At 35.8% G+C, this 23,184-nt stretch overlaps 3 protein-coding genes across 4 annotated transcripts; 1 reads left to right on the forward strand and 2 right to left on the reverse strand.

Annotated features, from left to right (window-relative positions):
* Positions 1-493: 493 nt before the first annotated feature.
* Positions 494-2,280, reverse strand: LOC9304888 (NADPH-dependent oxidoreductase 2-alkenal reductase). Its single transcript, XM_021019785.1, has 5 exons — positions 1,938-2,280; positions 1,681-1,861; positions 1,333-1,499; positions 1,153-1,235; positions 494-1,008 (listed from the first exon to the last, which is right to left on the reverse strand). Exons 1-5 carry the CDS (start codon positions 2,187-2,189, stop codon positions 630-632), a joined length of 1,062 nt encoding a protein of 353 aa, XP_020875444.1. The 5' UTR covers positions 2,190-2,280; the 3' UTR covers positions 494-629.
* A 15,783-nt stretch (positions 2,281-18,063) lies between these two features.
* Positions 18,064-19,387, forward strand: LOC9306955 (E3 ubiquitin-protein ligase SINA-like 10). Its single transcript, XM_002868773.2, has 2 exons — positions 18,064-18,541; positions 18,634-19,387. The coding sequence occupies exons 1-2, from the start codon at positions 18,161-18,163 to the stop codon at positions 19,303-19,305; spliced, it is 1,053 nt and encodes a 350-aa protein (XP_002868819.1). The 5' UTR covers positions 18,064-18,160; the 3' UTR covers positions 19,306-19,387.
* A 1,312-nt stretch (positions 19,388-20,699) lies between these two features.
* Positions 20,700-22,571, reverse strand: LOC9304892. Of its 2 annotated transcripts, XM_021019893.1 has the most exons (7): positions 22,223-22,571; positions 21,968-22,073; positions 21,803-21,871; positions 21,624-21,697; positions 21,451-21,523; positions 20,960-21,021; positions 20,700-20,876 (listed from the first exon to the last, which is right to left on the reverse strand). In XM_021019893.1, the coding sequence occupies exons 1-7, from the start codon at positions 22,381-22,383 to the stop codon at positions 20,765-20,767; spliced, it is 657 nt and encodes a 218-aa protein (XP_020875552.1). In that variant the 5' UTR covers positions 22,384-22,571; the 3' UTR covers positions 20,700-20,764. The 2 variants fall into 2 exon arrangements, 1 of the variants encoding a protein (XP_020875552.1); XR_002330821.1 differs by lacking the exons at positions 20,700-20,876; positions 20,960-21,021; positions 21,451-21,523; positions 21,624-21,697; positions 21,803-21,871 and having other exon boundaries at positions 21,968-22,023.
* Positions 22,572-23,184: the final 613 nt, after the last annotated feature.

The following is a 23,184-nucleotide window of genomic DNA, read 5'->3' on the forward strand; positions in this document are numbered from 1 at the left end:
ATCTCAAATTTAAAGCTAATATTTCTTTTTTTTCGTTATTTTTAATTTGTTTATGTTTTGTTATTTTTATCAAAAAGAATTTTCCCTTATTTCAGATTTTAGTAAGTATAATGCTCTTTTTGACTTGCACAACGCCAAAAGAGCTGTGGCTTGTGGTGAAGAAAACATTAGTGGAGAAGCAGGTTTTTCTGGTGGAGTTGGAGATTTGGCAAAGGTACTTTTGTGATTAACATTACTAATTATTAGACAACTAGGTTTTGTGAGATGTGATATTATAGATTTGGCAATGTTGTTTCAGTTTCTAATTATTAGAGAACTAGTTTTTGTTCTTTGCATAAACATACAAAACTAAACTGATGTCAAAAGAAAAGAAAAAAACACGAAACTAAAAGCTCGAACATCATCTTACAAGAATCTATGAATTATTTTTGAAATTTTAAATCCATCGTCGTGATGAACAACGATGACGAATTAAATCTTTATGCATATACTATCACACAAACATTTAAAAATAGTCCAATTATTTCTTAGAAATCAAATAACATTGTCACGGCTTATACAGAAGGATCTAATTTCCAACAACAAATTAATAAAACAAACGGTAATAACCACATTTTGCTAATTCAATCTTACTCGCGAGCAACTTCAACAAGTTGTTTCCCAACGTTCTTACCGTGGAAGAGACCAATCAAAGCAGAAGGTCCGTTCTCGAGTCCTTGCGCTATATCCTCCACATATGTTATCTTTCCTTCTCTTACATATGGAAGCACAAAATCCAAAAACTTGGAGTATTTATAAAAGAATTCGACCGCTGCAAAACCTTGAACTCTAATCCGTTTGTAAACAATGGTGGCTAAGTTATGTACAGCTTCTGGTTCCTTTAGATTGTATTGTGAGATCATTCCACACGCTGCGATTCGCCCATGTGTCCTCATGTTTTCGAGCACTGCGTCTAACATTTTTCCTCCCACGTTCTCAAAGTATATGTCTATTCCTTCTGGGAAACACCTGATTGATCCACAAACACCGAAACCAAACAGAATTTTTTTTACAAAACCGAACTTATTGCAGTCCAAATGAATAATAAACCGAATTTTTTTTTTTGATTCTGCTTCAGTAAATTAAATATACACATCCCTAGAATTTACTGACCTCTTCAGGGCAGCACTAAGATCATGCTCTTCCTTGTAATTGAAAGCATCGTCGTACCCAAACTTAGTCTTGAGAAGATCAACCTATAACAAAGAAAGGAAGAAGGGGACACATCACTTTCTTGATAGCAAGACTAAATCAAAATGTGAACTCCATTACTCTCAAATAAGTGATAAAGACCTTCTCTTTACTACTGGCGCTTCCAACGACATAGCATCCGGCCATCTTCGCAAACTGTCCCACAAGTTGACCTACTGCACCAGATGCAGCTGAGACAAAAACAGTCTCTCCATTCTTCGGAGAACATATTTCGTAAAACCCAACATATGCAGTAAGACCAGGAATACCTTTAAAAGAATAGAACAGAGGAAAACAGATTATAGAAAATAAGTATTCAAAATAAAAAAATAATTCTAAATCAAAACAAAGCATAAATAATCATCTACTAAGTTTTGATAATTGAACCAAGACCTAACTCATATAAAGAAGCAAATCAAGAATTAGAATGCATTTAGAGAAAGCATATACCAAGAAGTCCAGTGTAGAAAGATAATGGAACATCGGTATGATGAATCTTGAAATGTGAAGAAGGAGTTGGAGAAATAACACTATACTCTTCCCATCCAACTCTTCCCCAAAGTAAATCTCCATTTTTGTAATTTGGATGATCTGAATCTATTGCTTTAGCCACTCCATACCCAGAGATTGGCTACAAGACACAACACAAAGAAATCGAGAGTGAACTCCAAAGCAAAAACAGTCGTAATTTAAAGATTCTTATTTACCTTGCCTATAGAGTAAGCGAGAGCGACGGAAGCCGGGGACGAAGGGTCGGGTTTTTCCATGCGAATGCGGCTGAAAGGATCACAAGATAAGTAGAGGTTCTTGACTAGAACAGCCATGGATCCGGGAGGTACACGTAAGTCAACGGTGGTTGGGGCAATGTAGAGGTCGGATTCTTTAGGGAATCCACTCACGTAGTTACGGAGAACCACCTGGTTGTTAGTAGCTGTCGTCACTACGCCGATGTTCGCCATTTTTTTTGCGGATTTAAAATCGATCTCCTTCTATAATGACGGTTTAAAAAGATTGGTAAACAAAAATATATATTCTCACTAATTGGACAACGATTAGAATGAATTTTTTGTTTTTGTTTTTTTTTTGCTTTGGGAATAATAATAACGAAAGGGAAAATTCCCAAAAAAACCCCAACTATTTAATATTTGCCAGAAAAAAACCTGAACTTTTTTCGATGCCGGAAAAAAACCCCAACTAATTTACCGCTGACAAAAAAAACACGAACTATTTTGTTTTTCCAATTTCCTCTCGTCTCCATTACGGGCGTTAACGCCGTTGTTGACGCCGTTACTATTTTTTGGGAAAATTCTTGAAAAAAACCCAAGTTATTTAAGTTTGCCAGAAAACTACCCGAATTATTTGTTCGTTGCCAGAAAAATACATAGATCAATATTTTTCTTTTCTTTTCTTTTCTTTTTGTCTTCCATCAACAATGTAAGATGGTTAGAGCTAATAACTTTTATGTGTTATCTTGAACCTCATAAAAGTTTTCAGTTTTCACTATTACTTAGGACAATTAAGTTTTAAAACAAAAATATACAAATAGATTAGTCGAATTTTTACATTAGATTTGTTTTTGGATCTATTCAGACTTTACAAATTTTGGGACATCATCAACAATGGAACACTAAATTTCATAAGAGCCCCAAAAATCTTCAAAAATTCTCTACATAAATCGCAAAAACAAATACTCCAATCAAGCAAAATCCACCAAAGTTGAAGGTAAAGCTAGCTTAATCAAACCAACTCAACGCTAAAAAAAACGACTAATCTAATTGTGTTTTTTTTTGTTCTAGTTAAAAAATTGGGGAATCAACTAATGTAATTGTGAGTTTTGTTCTAATTGGGAAATTGAAAAATCGATTAATTTAATTGTAGTGAGAATTTGTATGAGGTTCAAGAGAACACATAAAGTTATGAGGTCTAACCACCTTACATTGTTAATGAAATAAAAGAAAAAGAGAAAAATCTTGATCTGTGTATTTTTCTGGCAACAAAAAAATAATTCAAGTATTTTGCTGGCAAAATTAAATAACTTAAATTTTTTTAAGGAATTTTTCTAAAAATAGTAACGGCGTCAACGACGGTGTTAACGGCCGTAACGGAGACGAGAGGAAATTGGAAGAAAAAAATAGTTCGTGTTTTTTTTGTCAGCGGTAAATTAGTTGGGTTTTTTACCGGCATCGAAAAAAATTCAGGTTTTTTTCTGGCAAATATTAAATAATTGGGGTTTTTTTTAGGAATTTTCTCAATAACGAAACGACAAAACATTGTTGGCGATGAGAAACAAGGAAATATCAAAGATACAGACATGGATGAGTAAGGCACGTGGAGGGTAACCGGATTTACTATTTTAAAAAGAGAAATTTCTAACACACTTTTGTAAACATTAATTACACTTTAGCAGAATGTAGTATGTAATTTACCATTTTATAATTACCAGTAATAAAAGTAGTACTAAAAATGTATTTTCAAAGATACAGACATGGATGAGTAACGCACGTGGAGGGTAACAAGATTCACTATTTTTTTTTTTTTTTAAACCTTAATATTATTAATTAAAACGGCCCAAATAAGGGATTGGGCCAAGACCCATTACAAAGTTATGTCCAGTTACAAAACCAGTAATCGGAAAACCGCCGGAAAAAATGAAAAGCTCGAACCCTGTTGATCATCGGTGGCAGAGTGGCCGGAGCCTTAAACCCTTCTTCGCAATCAGGAATGGCAGGTTGCTTTTACGATGTAAGCAGAATAAATGCCGAGATGTCCTGTGGTCCGGGAAAGACGATATTTATTATGCGGAATGTGTGTGTCCTAAGTGTAACAGACCAACAAGCAACAAACCTGCTGCTTAGTCTTTCAGAAAAAAATCCTGGCAAACTCTACTATAAGTGTCACCCATGCGGTTTCTTCAAATGGTGGCATAGATCCTTGCAGACGAGGGTGAAAGTTCGTTATGACAAGGATAGAGTCCTCAACGAGGGTGCAAGTTCGTCTGCTTCAACCTCTGCTTCTGCGAGCTCGTCTTCCACAAGTTCCCTGTCACTCTTAGGAGAAGTGTTTTGTAGTGTGGGAGAGATGATGAAGAGATTAAGTTTGGAACAAGAACAAAGTTAGAAAGAAGCATTTGCAACTCTGTTGTTCTCTTCGATTTCAATGATAATCTCAAGACTTGACATGTGTTTGTTTATTTTGTATCTTAGTATTAACGTATTATTTGTTTTGAAAATATTTTATAATATATAAGCATAAATCTAGGCTCTTTTTGTCACATTAGAAATTATTCATTTTGTATTTTTACATTATATCTTATATTTCAACCAACCGTTTTGTTTTGGAAAGTGGTTAATGTATCAATAATAGCATTTAATTTTATAAAAATATTTAATTAAGCAAAAAAATATTAACTCATACAACAATTTTCTTTAAAAAGTAGTTATGGTAAATTAATTTTTGTTTCAAGAAGTATTTAATCTACTTAACATTTTTGAAATACATTTTTGCTCCTCTAATCGGATCGGGTTTTTTTTTTTTTTTTTTTTTGACCCGGAAATCTTCAATCGGATCTTTCCTTAAATTTTAGCTAAATTCAAAAACGAAATTAATTAATAAAATCTAAAATATATATTTTCTCAACTAATTACTATATCTAAACTCTTTATTTATGGTATATTCTTTACGGTTTTTATAGATAAGAAAATCAAATATCTAAACTCTGCTTTTATTTTGATATTCAATGAACGACGTTAAAAAAAAAAATCAAATATGATGATTTAATGCTAATATAACAAATTTGAGCTAATTTCCTAAAACATCTATACCTAATTTAAACATAATATATGATTCTCATTTCACTTTTATTTGATTTTATATTATATTATTTTGAATTATTATAAAATATATATAGTTAATAAATTTTAGTTTTTTTTTCTACATATGTTATGATTCAAATTTTTTAAAACGGATATATATTACTTAATCGATGAAGAAAAAAATATGTGTGTAATCTATATTAAAATTTTGAAGAACAAATTGTGCATTTAATCAGGTCGTTTTTTTATTCTGACCCGAAATCGAGTCATTCGGATCTTTCTTTGACTTCTACAATTATCTAAAACGGGACAATATACCAAAGGTGAAATCTTAAAATTAACAAATCAAAATACAATTAGTATTTTTTTTTCTTCATACAATTAGTATTTTAAGATACAATTATAAATTATTTTTACAGGTTGGTCCAAAAACACACACGAATTAAAATATATATATATATATTATGAAAACTATTTGAAAGCAAATTTTTAAATTGACTCGAATTATATATCTTTTAAATAAAATTGTTATTAAAAAATAACAAAATGATGTTTAATTTCACATGACGGGATTATATGGTGGGATGGATTTGGGTCGATATTAATATGAGACAATATACCACGGGTGAAATCCTAAAATTAACAAATCAAAATACAATTATACAATCTTAAACACTAAACAAAACAAATACAACTTAAAATTTTTATTTTTTAGATACAACACATATGATCTGCGATGTACAACAAAAAATATTATACAAAACAAAAACATCAATTTATAAAAAGATAAAAAAAAACTCAAATAATTAACCCGCGGTGTACCGCGGGTCATATCCTAGTTAACATTTTAAAAACAAAAACAATACATTTTCTGCGCCATGATAAGCTTATAAAAATTCAATTGAACAGTGAAACTTTCGTGATTTATTTTGATTATGTTTACAAAATAATATAAAAGTTTTTTAAAAAACATATATGCAATTAATTCCAAGTCACATTTAATAATCAATATTTATTTTCTTTTAAAGTTATGTATATATTTATGAATCAAAATAATTATCTTTTATATGATTATAATTTTTTAAAACACGTACCATATGAATAACTTGAAAAAAAATCAAAAAAATAAGTTTTTTTGTTCATATGAATTACGTTAAAAAAAATATGCCAGTTTTAAAATTATTAAAATATATATTGAAACATATATATTTCGTTTATAAATAAAATATATATATATATATATATAAAAGGTTATGGACATCAAGATTTTCATTTTCATTCAAATAAAAAACAAGAATAAATGAATACCTTTTTAGAGTTTTATCCGTTAAAGTCAAGTGATAAATTTTCTTCCTAAAACTAATTGATATCTTGCTTTCTTGCATTACTTTTAATTAAAATAATTCAGATATTTAAATGTGGTTCCAATATTTTTTAGTTTACTACTATAATTAAACAATAAAATGAACTCTTCTATACACAATAAAATAATAAGAAAGAAATTCATTATCCGAGAAAATTCGAATTATTGTAAAAAAATATTGTCTAAATAAACTTCGAATATAAAACTTTACAAACGTTGAATTATTGGGTTTCAAACGCTAAAATCCACTTTGCCGAACTGAATAAGTTTTTGCCCAGCTAAAATGAGATGGCCCAGACTAGTGCTGGTCATTCGGTTATTCGGAATGACCCTTCGCACTAAGGTGAATGACCACATCCTCTTCCTGAGTACGAGACTGAGCACGACCCTGTGCAGTAAGGTAAATGAATAACGGATTAAAATTTTTCAGTGTATTGAAAGGATAAAGTGTAAACATTGCAACTGCAACATTCAGAATTTGCAACATTCATAATTTGACCCCCAAATGCAACTAGTTTTAGATATGCTTAGTATACTAACTAGCTCTCACACAAAGACAATCAAAAGTAACAACGAGATACAGATGTTTAGGCCACCAATTACATGCACGATGTTGGAAACCATTCATATGTCATCGCTTTAGCATCATTTCATCACTGTTTCATTCCATTTCTCATTATTTGTCACCACTTTACATGTTTAGGATAGTTTTGCATATTTGTGTTATTTTTAGGTAATTTGGAGTTGTTGGTGAGCAAATTGGAAGAAGCGGACCATAACCAATCAGTATGCTCGACCACGAGATCGAGTACCATCATCCTGGCCTTCCAAAAGTACTTCTCATCCCCCACTACTAGACTTTAGTTTGGGGCAAAACAAAACATTAGAAGAATTCATACACTAATAATGTATTGGCGACCAAAACCTATTCAAGATATGTATTGGCCAGCCAAAACACTTGCAAAAACATTAAACAGAACCTATTAAATACGTTGAGATGTTAAATAATAGCGTGCGAGTAAGGTATCGCTATCTTCATGCTTCATCTTGGAACTCGAGCTTTTAATCATCTTAGGGATTAAAAGAAATATTGGAGTAGGAGCCTCATCCTGAGCCTGAGCCTGAGCAAGAGCCACAGCCTGAACCACATCCTCTTCCCGATTACGAGACAGAGCACGAGTCACAACCTGAACCACATCATCTTCCCAAATACGAGACAGAGCACGAGTCACAACCTGAACCACATCCTCTTCCCGAGTACGAGACAGAGCACGAGTCACAGGCTGAGCAGGAGCCACATCCTCTTCCCGAGTACGAGACAGAGCACGAGTCACAGCTTGAACCACATCCTCTTCCCGAGTACGAATCCGAGCATGACCCTGCTCACTAAGGTGAATGACCACATCATTTTCCTAAGTACGAGACAGAGCACGACCTTGTGCACTAAGGTAAATGAATAACGGATTAAAATTTTCCAATGTATTGAAAGGATAAAGTGTAAACAATGCAACTGCAACATTCAGAATTTGCAACATTCATAATTTGACCCCCAAATGCAACTAGTTTTAGATATGCATAGTATACTAACTAGCTCTCACACAAAGGCAATCAAAAGTAACAACGAGATACAGATGTTTAGGCCACCAACTACATGCACGATGTTGGAAACCATTCATTTGTCATCGCTTTAGTATCATTTCATCACTGTTTCATTCCATTTCTCATCATATGTCATCACTTTACATGTTTAGGATAGGTTAGCATATTTGTGTTGTTTTCAGGTAATTTGGGGCTGTTGGTGAGCAAATTGGAAGAAGCGGACCATAACCAATCAGTATGCTCGACCACGAGATCGAGTACCATCATCCTGGCCTTCCAAAAGTACTTCTCATCCCCCACTACTAGACTTTAGTTTGGGGAAAACAAAGCATTAGTAGAATTCATACACTAATAATGTATTGGCGACCAAAACCTATTCAAGATATGTATTGGCCAGCCAAAACACATGCAAAAACATTAAACAGAACCTATTAAATACGTTGAGATGTTAGATAATAGTGTGCGAGTAAGGTATCGCTATCTTCATGCTTCATCTTGGCACTCGAGTTTTTAACCATCTTAGGGATTAAAAGCAACATTGGAGTAGGAGCCTCATCCTTATCCTGAGCCTGAGCCTGAGCAGGAGCCACAGCCTAAACCACATCCTCTTTCGAGTACGAGACAGAGCACGAGTCACATGCTGAGCAGGAGCCTTAGCCTGAACCACATCCTCTTCCCGAGTATGAGACAGAGCACGAGTCATAGGCTGAACCACATCCTCTTCTCAAGTACGAGACAAAGCCCGAGTCACAGGCTGAGCAAGAGCCACAGCCTGAACCACATCCTCTTCCCGAGTACGAGACAGAGCACGAGTCACAGCCTGAACCACATCCTCTTCCCGAGTACGAGACAGAGCACGACCCTTCGCACTAAGGTGAATGACCACATCCTCTTCCTGAGTACGAGACTGAGCACGACCCTGTGCAGTAAGGTAAATGAATAACGGATTAAAATTTTCCAATGTATTGAAAGGATAAAGTGTAAACAATGCAACTGCAACATTCAGAATTTGCAACATTCATAATTTGACCCCCTAATGCAACTAGTTTTAGATATGCTTAGTACACTAACTAGCTCTCACACAAAGGCAATCAAAAGTAACAATAAGATACAGATGTTTAGGCCACCAATTACATGCACGATGTTGGAAACCATTCATATGTCATCGCTTTAGCATCATTTCATCACTGTTTCATTCCATTTCTCATTATTTGTCACCACTTTACATGTTTAGGATAGTTTTGCATATTTGTATTATTTTCAAGTAATTTGGAGCTGTTGGTGAGCAAATTGGAAGAAGCGGACCATAACCAATCCGTATGCTCGACCACGAGATCGAGTACCATCATCCTGGCCTTCCAAAAGTACTTCTCATCCCCCACTACTAGACTTTAGTTTGGGGCAAAACAAAACATTAGTAGAATTCATACACTAATAATGTATTGGCGACCAAAACCTATTCAAGATATGTATTGGCCAGCCAAAACACATGCAAAAACATTAAACAGAACCTATTAAATACGTTGAGATGTTAGATAATAGCGTGCGAGTAAGGTATCGCTATCTTCATGCTTCATCTTGGCACTCGAGCTTTTAATCATCTTAGGGATTAAAAGAAATATTGGAGTAGGAGCCTCATCCTGAGCCTGAGCCTGAGCAAGAGCCACAGCCTGAACCACATCCTCTTCCCGATTACGAGACAGAGCACAAGTCACAGGCTGAGCAGGAGCCACAACCTGAACCACATCATCTTCCCAAATACGAGACAGAGCACGAGTCACAACCTGAACCACATCCTCTTCCCGAGTACGAGACAGAGCACGAGTCACAGGCTGAGCAGGAGCCACATCCTCTTCCCGAGTACGAGACAGAGCACGAGTCACAGCCTGAACCACATCCTCTTCCCGAGTACGAATCCGAGCACGACCCTGCTCACTAAGGTGAATGACCACATCCTTTTCCTAAGTACGAGACAGAGCACGACCTTGTGCACTAAGGTAAATGAATAACGGATTAAAATTTTCCAATGTATTGAAAGGATAAAGTGTAAACAATGCAACTGCAACATTCAGAATTTGCAACATTCATAATTTGAACCCCAAATGCAACTAGTTTTAGATATGCTTAGTATACTAACTAGCTCTCACACAAAGGCAATCAAAAGTAACAACGAGATACAGATGTTTAGGCCACCAATTACATGCACGATGTTGGAAACCATTCATTTGTCATCTCTTTAGCATCATTTCATCACTGTTTCATTCCATTTCTCATCATTTATCATCACTTTACATGTTTAGGATAGTTTTGCATATTTGTGTTGTTTTCAGGGAATTTGGAGCTGTTGGTGAGCAAATTGGAAGAAGCGGACCATAACCAATCAGTATGCTCGACCACGAGATCGAGTACCATCATCTTGGCCTTCCAAAAGTACTTCTCATCCCCCACTACTAGACTTTAGTTTGGGGCAAAACAAAACATTTGTAGAATTCATACACTAATAATGTATTGGCGACCAAAACCTATTCAAGATATGTATTGGCCAGCCAAAACACATGCAAAAACATTAAACAGAACCTATTAAATATGTTGAGATGTTAGATAATAGCGTGTGAGTAAGGTATCGCTATCTTCATGTTTCATCTTGGCACTCGAGTTTTTAATCATCTTAGGGATTAAAAGCAACATTGGAGTAGGAGCCTCATCCTCATCCTGAGCCTGAGCCTGAGCAGGAGCCACAGCCTGAACCACATCATCTTCCCAAGTACGAGATAGAGCACGAGTCACAGGCTGAGCAGGAGCCACAGCCTGAACCACATCCTCTTCCCGAGTACGAGACAGAGCATGAGTCACAGCCTGAACCACATCCTCTTCTCGAGTACGAGACAGAGCCCGAGTCACAGGCTGAGCAAGAGCCACAGCCTGAACCACATCCTCTTCCCGAGTACGAGACAGAGCAAGAGTCACAGCCTGAACCACATCCTCTTCCCGAGTACGAGATAGAGCACGACCCTTCGCACTAAGGTGAATGACCACATCCTCTACCTGAGTACGAGACTGAGCACGACCCTGTACACTAAGGTAAATGAATAACGGATTAAAATTTTCCAATGTATTGAAAGGATCAATTGTTAATAATGCAACTGCAACATTCATAATTTGACCCCCAAATGCAACTAGTTTTAGATATGCTTAGTATACTAACTAGCTCTCACACAAAGACAATCAAAAGTAACAATGAGATATAGATGTTTAGGCCACCAATTACATGCACGATGTTGGAAACCATTCATTTGTCATCGCTTTAGTATAATTTCATCACTGTTTCATTCAATTTCTCATCATTTGTCATCACTTTATATGTTTAGGATAGTTTTTCATATTTGTGTTGTTTTCATGTAATTTGGAGCTGTTGGTGAGCAAATTAGAAGAAGCGGACCAACACCAATCAGTATGCTCGACCCCGAGATCGAGTACCATCATCCTGGCCTTCCAAAAGTACTTTTCATCCCCCACTACTAGACTTTAGTTTGGGGCAAAACAAAACATTAGTAGAATTCATACACTAATAATGTATTGGCGACCAAAACCTATTCAAGATATGTATTGGCCAGCCAAAACACATGCAAAAACATTAGACAGAACATATTAAATACGTTGAGATGTTAGATAATAGCGTGCGAGTAAGGTATCGCTATCTTCATGCTTCATCTTGGCACTCGAGCTTTTAATCATCTTAGGGATTAGAAGCAACATTGGAGTATGAGCCTCATCCTCATCCTGAGCATGAGCCTGAGCAAGAGCCACAACCTGAACCACATCCTCTTCCCGAGTACGAGACAGAGCACGAGTCACATGCTGAGCAGGAGCCACAGCCTGAACCACATCCTCTTCCCGAGTACGAGACAGAGCACGAGTCACAACCAGAACCACATCCGCTTCCCTAGTACGAGACAGAGCACGAGTCACAGGAGCCACATCTTCTTCTCGAGTACGAGACAGAGCACGAGTCACAGCTTGAACCACATCCTCTTCCCGAGTACGAGTCCAAGCACGACCCTGCGCACTAAGGTGAATGACCACATCCTTTTCCTGAGTACGAGACGGAGCACGACCCTGTGCACTAAGGTAAATGAATAACGGATTAAAATTTTCCAATGTATTGAACGGATCAAGTGTAAACAATGCAACTGCAACATTCATAATTTGACCCCCAAATGCAACTAGTTTTAGATATGCTTAGTATACAAACTAGCTCTCACACAAAGGCAATCAAAAGTAACAACGAGATAGAGATGTTTAGGCCCCCAATTACATGCACGATGTTGGAAACCATTCATTTGTCATCGCTTTAGCATCATTTCATCACTGTTTCATTCCATTTCTCATCATTTGTCATCACTTTACATGTTTAGGATAGTTTTGCATATTTGTCTTGTTTTCAGGTAATTTGAAGCTGTTGGTGAGCAAATTGGAAGAAGCGGACCATAACCAATCAGTATGCTCGACCACGAGATCGAGTACCATCATCCTGGCCTTCCAAAAGTACTTCTCATCCCTCACTACTAGACTTTAGTTTGGGACAAAACAAAACATTAGTAGAATTCATACACTAATAATGTATTGGCGACCAAAACCTATTCAAGATATGTATTGGCCAGCCAAAACACATGCTAAAACATTAAACAGAACATATTAAATACATTGAGATGTTAGATAATAGCGTGCGAGTAAGGTATCACTATATTCATGCTTCATCTTGGCACTCGAGCTTTTAATCATCTTAGGGATTAAAAGCAACATTGGAGTAGGAGCCTCATCCTCATCCTGAGCCTGAGCCTGAGCAGGAGCCACAATCTGAACCACATCCTCTTCCCGAGTACGAGACAGAGCACGAGTCACAGGCTGAGCAGGAGCCACAGCCTGAACCACATCTTCTTCCCGAGTACGAGACAGAGCACGAGTCACAGCCTGAACCACATCCTCTTCCCGAGTACGAGATAGAGCACGAGTCACAGGCTGAGCAGGAGCCACAGCCTGAACCACAGTACGAGACAGAGCACGACCCTGCGCACTAAGGTGAATGACCACATTCTCTTCCTGAGTACGAGACAGAGCACGACCCTGTGCACTAAGGTAAATGAAAAATGGATTAAAATTTTCCAATGTATTGAAAGGATCAAGTGTAAACAATGCAACTGCAACATTCAGAATTTGCAACATTCATAATTTGACCCCCAAATGCAACTAGTTTTAGATATGCTTAGTATACTAACTAGCTCTCACACAAAGGCAATCAAAAGTAACAACGAGATAAGATGTTTAGGCCACCAATTACATGCACGATGTTGGAAACCATTCATTTGTCATTGCTTTAGCATCATTTCATCACTGTTTCATACCATTTCTCATCATTTGTCATCTCTTTACATGTTCAGGATAATTTTGCATATTTGTGTTGTTTTCAGGTAATTTGGAACTGTTGGTGAGCAAATTGGAAGAAGCGGACCAGAACCAATCAGTATGTTCGACCACGAGATCGAGTACCATTATCCTGGCCTTCCAAAAGTACTCGACCACAACCTCTGCAGCTGATGCTCGACCACAACCTCTACAGCTGATGCTCGACCACAAGTTTGCACGATCACTCGAGTATCCCTGAGCATCACCACTCGACCACAAGCTCACATCACCACTCGACCGCAGCACAAAAAGACACTCGACCACCACGCCTTCAAAGACACTCGATCGCATCCTCTTGTTTCTATACTCGACTGTGTGGTCGAGTAACTCGGCGTCCTTATCTCTCTGGACCACTCGACCTCATATTCGACTGCCAGCTTCAGAGTCTTCTCAATTCCGTACTCAACCAGACATTTGAGCATAAGGAAGAGAAGACGATGAAGAAGACACTTGACCACGTCATGACTAGAAGCAAGAATCTACAAAGACTCCAGCTTTACTCGACCATGCATACTCGATTACAGGGGTCGAGTACCTTCTTAAACCGTCTTAATACTTTGTCGTTTTATGTATTAGGGCTTCCTAGTATTTACTATAAATAGGTTGTTTCTCTTAATTTTCAAGGAAGTTTTTTCTGGAGAACAATGAGGGTTTTCTTCATATTTGTAATCCGAATTCCTCTTAATCTATTAAGTTTTTGCATTTGATTCCTTCTACAAAGTTGTTCATCTTGTTAAGATCTTGCTATTATGAAATTTTTATGCATTTTTGGGTTTGTGTTCTTGGTTATGAAGTTTGAGTAGTGATTAGGATTCTTGAGGATGGGTTAGGGTAGTTTAGAATTCTTAATATGCTAGGTGGTTGAGTTTGATTGGTAGATCCCTTCTGGATTAGTTGTTCTTAATGGTAATTGCTTTTTGATCAACTAGAATTTGAGCCCAGACATTTCCGCACCCACAAGGTGTTCGATGAAATGTCTGAACCACTAATTGTAGAGATTCGTGTCTCTATACCAAGGAGTTGGTTACAGAGAGCATTTTGGCTTTAACTTGTTGATTCGTAATGCATGTTAGGTTAGCTCTCGTCAATGGTGATTGAGTCTGGGACTAGTTTAGCTTGAGGATCTCTGTTGCGGTAACACTTTGATTTGGTGATTGAACTTGTTGTCTAGGGATAGTTGGTTGAGCATGTTAACCACCTGTTGATTAAAGAGACTTCACTACTCGATTACCCCATTCTCGGGAATTTCTCTTCCAATTGATTTCTCTGCTTACATTGCTATTGATTGCTTGTTCTTGTTACTTGTTGCTTAGTTTTTGCATTTCTAGCCTGTTTCACTTAAAACACTCGACCACATCCAGTGTCTGGCAACAGACTGTGTGGTAGAGTACATTTGTTGCAGTTTCTGTCTCTTACTCGACCTGTTACTCGACCACACCCAGTGCTGGGCATCAAGCTGTTTTGGTTGAGTATATTATCTGTTTCTGTTAGAATTTCTGCTTTTTGCATGATCACTTAGGGCTGTTAGAAACTCCAAAACCTATTATTGCTTGGCTTGGCTCTGTGAAATTTGATTGCATCTTGATTGCTAGCATCACACCCATTTGGATTGACACCTTAAAATACTACAATGACATGATAGTACTTTGAGGATAATTGATCTTAGTTAAAATCCTACTATCAATTTGGCGCCGTTGCCATTTGGGTGTTTGTTTGTTACATTTGAGATTTCAGACTTGCTTAGATCAAGTTTTATTTCAATTTTCACCTCAGTTACTAAGTTTGTGTTTTTCTTGTTGTCTTCTTGATTTAGATCTAAAATTGTCTTCAAGAGAGAGAGAAACTCTTGTATCGAAGCAACGATTGTGCTTTAAGATTCACTATTTTAAAAAGAGAATTTTCTAACATACTTTTTTATACATGAATTACACTTTAGCAGAATGTAGTATGTAATTTACCATTTTATAATTACCAGTAATAAAAGTAGTACTAAAAATGTATTTTCAATTTTTTATACAGTATTGTTATATTTTGCTTTTAAAAAAAAATAATTGTTGAAAACAGAGCCAATTCTAAGCTCAAGTAACAAAGGTTGGAATTGTAGTCTTAAAATAATTCTGTATTGGTGCGTTTCTACGGGAGCCAACCGGATCAGTCGATAGAGTTTATAAAAAAAAAAAAAAAATCTGCATTTTAATATACTCTCTCATTAGTCTAGTGGTAAGTCTCATTAAAAACCTCGCAAAGGTAAAGATATCGTTACGTATGGTGTTTGATTCCTTTTAGTCTTTTACCATAATTTCAGTTTTGTCATTTAACTAATGAATCGATATAACTTTGTTTTATTTTACAATTTCAGGGCTAGATGTTTTTTTTCTTATATAACTGGAGATGATCGTGATTTTTATCATCTGACTAATCTTAACAGGGTGAGTGTAACCGTTGAGTAGCGAATTCATCTAGTTTTTTAATAGACTTAAAACATAACACCATTTCGACTGGCTAAGTGAGAATAATTGAGACAATTTTGGGCTTGAAAAAAATTGATCCCTGACCTAAACCTATAGAAAAATATCTATTCAAATAAAAACCACTGGACTACGATCACTTGGTTGGACCAATTATGTTTTGATGCAGTTTCGTTTAAATTGTTTTGGCTGTGTGGATGGAAATTCGTGAGGATCTTTTCTTTCTATTGTATTTCTACGGTTTTGACTATGTTCTTAAATGGAGGAGTAAAACACTAAAACATCAAAACCATAACTAAACGAGAAAAATGTCAAAAAAATTTTAACCGTAAAAAAATGCCAAAAAAAAAAAAGTTTTAATTATGTCTTAGTAAAATAATACGTTAATTTCTATGGATTTTTCAATTTAATCATTAACTTTTACTGATTTTTTATTTTAATCGCTAAATTTTGTTGACTTTACCAAATAAATCATGTTGTTAATTGACTAACGAAACCTGTAACACGCCGATTTCAGAAATATGGTGGTGCATGCGGAGAGGTTTAAAAGAATTGATTTGGTCACCTATGTCACCAAAGTGCACTTATCTTTTCGGTCAACTGTCCGGAGAGAACTCCACAGTTAAGCGTGCTTGAGCTGAGAAAGTTTCAGGATGGGTGACCTTCTGGGAAGGGATTGTCGGAACCGTGTGAGTGAGGACAAAAACACGGAAAAAGATCATGTGGTGATTTGTAGGGTCGGTAAAAAAGTCTTTAAAGCCTCCTAGACGTAGCGGACCGATCGTCAGACAGGGGTAGTAGAACTCACGGACCCGAGAGAGGACGTGGGTGCTAACTGGTAGGGGCGGTCGAGGTGTTACAAAACCAATTAACAGAGTTTAAATTTCTAGTAAGATTCTATGTTATACTACTAAACGGATTCATTTTGATTATAAATAAAACTCCAAATGAAACTCCATCTTCCTGCTTCTTGGATAAACCCATGGATACGCTAATGGTTTCATAAAAAAAACATTGTTCTTGTCTCAATGGCGAATGATAGCCGAAACATTGGATATTTTCGGAGAAATGATTTCAAAAACAAATTTTAAAAAGAAATTTTAGAACTGATAGGACGAGAAGGTAACTCAACTACACTATAGTGATTTAGTCTTACTTTATAATTTGGAGAATTTATATCAAAGAATATAAATATGTATGTTTTTTGTTTAAAAAATCACATTAACTCGGTTGGTAATGTATCTATGGATTGTCCGAAAGATAAAAGGTTCAAATATTATTTTTGAGTTTTATTTATTTTAATCAAACGACCTCGTTTGTGTAGTTTTACATTAAATCTTAATAGAAATTTAACTATGTTAGTTTGTTCTGTTAGTCAACTTAACGACATGACTTATTTGGTCAAGTCAACAAAAGTTAGCGATTAAAATGGAAGGTCAATCAAAGTTAACGATTAAAATGAAAAGTCAATAAATTTAGCATATTATTTTATCTCGAGACAGAGTTGAGATTTTGTTGGCATTTTGTGATAGTTGAGAAATTTTTGACATTTTTCCATGATTAAATCTATTGTGTAAAAACATTTACACGATTTTTGAAAAAACTTATTGGTAATTTATTTTTCTGTAAAAATGTCTAAATTCTATTTAAATTTTTTATAAATTGTGGAGATGTGTAGAAAACTGATTTAAAACTTAAACTAGGGTGGAAAACATTATAAATTTTTATAATTCTACAAAAAAATCAATACTTAACATGTGTATAATATGTCATTTATCATTTTATAGTGGATATTACAATATTTTTATAAGCTTTAAAAAAATATATATATATATATATACCATTCGTAGAATTCTTTTTTCACTAAAACATAAAAAATCGTGGAGTTGCATTTTTCTTTTTAAATCCTAAAATCGTATTTTTCTAGCAAAATAAAATTACGAAATTGTGTTTTTATATAAAAACTACAAAATCGTATTTTTCTTCACACCGCAAAATAAAAGAATATTATTTTTCGATAAATTCTTGATTTTTACTATTTTACTGTAAAATATGCCATTTGTCATTTTGCTGTACTAAATATTTGGTATGAAAAAATTTACCTATCGGATTATTAAAACAGTTTCAAATCGGTTCGGTTTGATTTTATCCCCAACCTAACCAACCACACATAAAAAACTACTGGATCAACATTAAATCAGAGATCTAACTTATTCGATCCGGCGATGGCGAGATTCTCAGTTTGTGGAGGAGACGACGGAGAAGGACCTAGCAACAACAACAATCATCAATCCCGGAAAAGACAACGACTTCCCTCAATCGATGAAAACGAAGAAGACGCCGAAACTTCCGACGCCGGAAGTTCCGGTGAAGAAGAAGACGAAGAAGAAACTCAGAATCGAGGAACGAGAACGGAATCTGAAGATCGAGAATCAACGAGCGATGATGATAGCGATCGTGAAGTTTTGATAGAAGAGAGACGATTTGGTAAATTCGTAAATAGTCAGAGTTCGAGCAAAGATTCGCCTCTTTCTGTGACGTTATTGGATCCAGATGTTCTTGATTGTCCTATTTGTTGCGAGCCATTGAAGATTCCAATCTTTCAGGTTTGTTTCTTGTCTCTGATTGAGGAATTAGATAGATGAATTGTGAATTTTGTGTACCATTGTTTGTGATAACTCTGTGGTTCTGTGTTTAGTGTGATAATGGTCATTTGGCTTGTACTTTGTGCTGCACCAAAGTGAGGAACCGATGCCCGTCGTGTACATTACCCATTGGTTACGTTCGTTGCAGAGCGATGGAGAAGGTTATAGAAACATCTAGAGTCTCGTGTCCAAATGCTAAGTACGGGTGTAAAGAGAATACCGCCTATGGAAACCGTTTTAGCCATGAGAAGGTGTGTGTTTTTACCCCTTGTTTTTGTCCCATAGTTGACTGCAACTACTCTGGGTATTACAAGGATCTCAACAACCACGTCCGTGCTGAACACAAAGATGACCTGATCTCGTTCGTGTGGAACACTCGTTTAACTTTGAGCTTGGACCTCAATGAGAAGACCACAATTCTTCAGGAAGAAAACGATGGGGATGTGATTGTTGTTCAAGTTTTCAAGGCTTTGCACGCTGTGTATCTTAGTGTGAGCTGTATTGCACCTTTGGCACCGGGAGTGGGTAAGTTCTCATGCAGACTGTTGAATATAACCGTTGGTAGCTTACTGAAGCAAGGATTTATGGTGAAGAACGTTCAAAAAGTGACTAATGAACTACCTGAAGATGGTTTTATGTTGATTCCTTCTTATTTGTTGTCTGGTAATGAGAACTTGAATTTGCAGATTTGGATTGGCCGTGGCCGGGTCTTTGTTCATTCCTGATTATGTAAACAACTGATGTCTAGTCATAAAACTTTTCATGCTCAATTTTAGGTGTATATGGAATGTGCATGCTTTTAAGATCTAGTGGTGAGTTAAATGATTTAGTTTAAGAATCTTACCTTTGTGGCCATTCGTATATTTGTGAAACAACACTAGTCAGAATCATATCGAATACGAAGTGTGATTAAATTTGGGAGTATAGCCATCAAACTGGACGAACCGGGCTTAAGATACCAAGTTTGATCCTACACCTTCGCATTAACAAGTCGTAGGATTAATAATCCAAAACAAACAACTATGAATCGGACTTGATCAGATAAGTTAAAGAAAAAAAAGTCAAATGAAGCAAAAGTTGGGTTTTAATGTTTTCGTAAAATTTTGAACATTACAGTGTTAATTTGAGAGTAACTTAAGAAAGTCTCACGTCAAATATTACAGGGGTGATTGAGTGCTATAACAATAAAAATTTGTCTTTGCTAGACCGACAAATACCGATATGGACTTTATGGAGGATTTGGAAGAGTAGAAACCAATTACTTTACCAAGCTAAGAACAGCACTTGGCAACAAGATACCATAACGGCAATAGAAGAAGCGACGGAATGGGTCATGTGTTGGCAAGAGGACTCAAGCAATTATAGCAGAGAAGCACGGACTCGCACTCGGGCACAGAGATCACAATGGAATCGACCAAGCAGGAATTTTCTCAAGTGTAATTATGATTGCAAATATGCTCAGGGAGGGAACGCTATTCAAGCATGCTGGATATTCCGTGATTCCGATGGTTTTTTTTGTGAGAGCATGGATAAGTAAGGGTGATCATTGTTCCTCGGTAGTAGAAGCAGAACTCCAAAGTTTACTCATGGCGATGCAACACGCGTGGATACAAGGTTATAGGAGAGTCATCTTCGAAGGGGATAATATTACTGTCTTTAGACTAATCACCGGAGAAACAAGGAACTTTCGATTACATAATTGGATTAGAGAGATTATTTCATGGAAATCAAGGTTTGCCACTGCAGATTTCCAGTGGACAAGAAGACACAACAATCAAGCTGCAGATAGATTGGCAAAAGAAACTTTAAGAGATACTTCAAGCTTTGTATCCTATTTCTATGTTCCAAGCTTTATTGTAAACATCCTCCATGAGGATCACATTTCAAGTTAATGAAAAGCAGATGTTAAAAAAAAAAAACTTAAGAAAGTTAAAATGCTCAGATTTTTGAATGTGGTTCTTTCCCGATTAAATTTGGTGTAAAGGCCATTTTTAAGTTGTTTAATATTCACTAGAGAAGTCTGAAAATAATAAATTATTTGCTAATTTTGTTTCTAATCTTTTCAATACTGATTTACTTAAAAAAAATTGGTTTTACATTTTCAATGTGACAATGGACATATAGGTTGCTGCTCTGCATGCTGTAACAAAATAAGAAACAAACGTCATGTTTGTGTTCTTCCCATTAGTGACTAGATCTTTCAATTGCTTTATAGAGATCACAAAAGAGCTCATCGTTCAACTTCTCCGGCAATGGTGGCATTTGCTTCCATGTCTCCGACACATTCTCATTCAAACTGTCATATCAAAAAGTAATTAATGATATACTTAAAACAATCAAGAGAAATAAACATAGACATCATGAGATTATGTTACTTACTTTTTGAGAAGGCTATTGATGTTCTCCCGAATTTTGCTGAAAAGGTCCAAGTTTTCTGTGGGCTGTATGAAACCAAACTTTCTTAGGGGGGTGTATTCAATAAAGGATTTAAAATGATTTGTATTAAAAAGATAAATCTTATGTTATTCAAACATGAATTTTAAAAATCTTTTTAAAATCAAGTGTTATTGGATTAGTGATTTTAAAATCTACAATCAAATCCACTATTATTGGAAACATTTTAAGTTGTGGATTTGAAATGATTTGAGTGATTTTTGGTGGGATTTCAGAGAACATCTTAGTTAAAAATTCAAATATCCAAATTTCATGGTTTTAGGTGGGATTAGAGAGAGTTTTGATATCAAATTCCCTAATTCACCAAAATTCACCAAAATCATCTCAAAACTCATTAAAACTCAAATCACTCCAAATTCTTTCTTCAATACACCCTCCTTAGTGATTTTAGTATCTAAATTGGTCAATATACTTACGCTTAAGGATGTGAAATTTGCACAAATCTGATTGAACCATTGCTCATTCTGTTTAAGAAGCTTGTTGTCAACCCTTACATATCATTAAATGATGGCACTTTAAGAATATTTCCATATCTGTTTTTTTGAGAAGTTTCCTAAAATCTTCAAGATTTGTTGAATCAACTAGATACTTACCATGTTGAGATGGTTGAAACACTTGTGATGGTTGAAACACTAGTGAAGCCACCACCATATCAATAATCTCCTTAAGAAATCAAACGTAAAAGAGATATCAAGATGTGGTTAAACCTAAAATTAGAAGATTTAGATAAGATCAGAAGAGAGAGAGAGAGAGATTCTATGACTAAACCTTATTGTCAACTCTGGCTCTTCCCAATCCATTGTGATCTTCCTTTCTTCTCTTGGCGTTTTCTTTCTTCTTCTGAAACAAAAACAAAATAAACCCAAAAAAATTATCAAGAAACAGAGAAAGAACAAAAAACTTGAAGAAGAAGAAACAAGGAGAAGACTTTACATGTATCCATCTGCTACGTACAACAACGTCCCTGATGGTCTTATTCTCAAAACATGCTGCGATTTTCGAGTAACGTGTAACAACACTACTCGATTCCGACGAATAACTTCATGAAAGACAAACAATATCAGAACAAGAAGAAATCAACAAAATCGTAAACCTAAGTTTGATTCTCATGAAACTAAAAGCAATTTTTTTTTTTTTTTTTTTTTTTTTTTTTTTTTTTTTTTTTTTTCATGTAAAGGATTCACCAACCTATCAAGGAGTCGAACCAGAGATTCGTCTTCTTCAGAGGTCCAATCCATGGCGATTCCCGAGCGACTTTTCAACCATGAGCTCTCCGACGGGGTCGTCAAGTTGTCGGAGTAGGAATTATGATGATTCATCTCTTCGTTTGTCCATGAAGGATTCGCCATCAAACACACAAGCACCAAAACCACCTAACAAGAACAAAGTAAAGAAACAGAAACTAAAGCCCTAGTTTCTCGTATAACTGACGAACAATGTGTACCGATGCAGATATATATAAATGGAAAAACAAAAAAGATATAAGTTTTTTTCTTTTTATTTTCTTTTCCTTGTTAGTTTGGGTTTGTGTTTCCCATTCCTAGAAGGTGTTTTCGAAATTGTCTTCTATTAATATATCTCTCCATCGTTGTTTAAAGAGATCAGACTTGAGAAGTGGATTATATATATTCTCACCTTTGGTCTACCAAATACTTACAAAAGTTTCAAACAAACCCTCTTCCGCCTTCATCACTCCGGACGTATTTCTCCTATTGATTTCTAGGTTGTAAGTGCGGATGAGGTACGATAAATAGCGGAAAGTAAACGAGACAAAAAATTTGTTAACGAGGTTCGGTTTTTCCTACTCCCCGGGACCACGTCCAGATTTCGATTTCACTAGAACAAGATAGCAAATACAGCCTATTCGCAAACGCGTAAACCAAGCACAACCCTCTTGATTCACCGCTCCGTTCTATTAACATGAAATCTTAAGGATAAATCTCTACCCTTAACTAAACTCTCCTGAGCCTAAACTCTCCTGAGCCTAGATTTAATCAAGATAACCTAACCCTTAGCTAAACTCCCTCTGAGTCTAGACTTCAATTCTCCAAGTCTTTGGAACAACCACCACACACGAACCGTCACGCCAACGAACCCAACGATCACCAAGATTCTCCAATATGAACCGTCAACACCAACACACAAATAAG

The sequence above is a fragment of the Arabidopsis lyrata genome (assembly GCF_000004255.2).
Source record: "Arabidopsis lyrata subsp. lyrata unplaced genomic scaffold ARALYscaffold_7, whole genome shotgun sequence".
NCBI lineage: Eukaryota > Viridiplantae > Streptophyta > Magnoliopsida > Brassicales > Brassicaceae > Arabidopsis > Arabidopsis lyrata.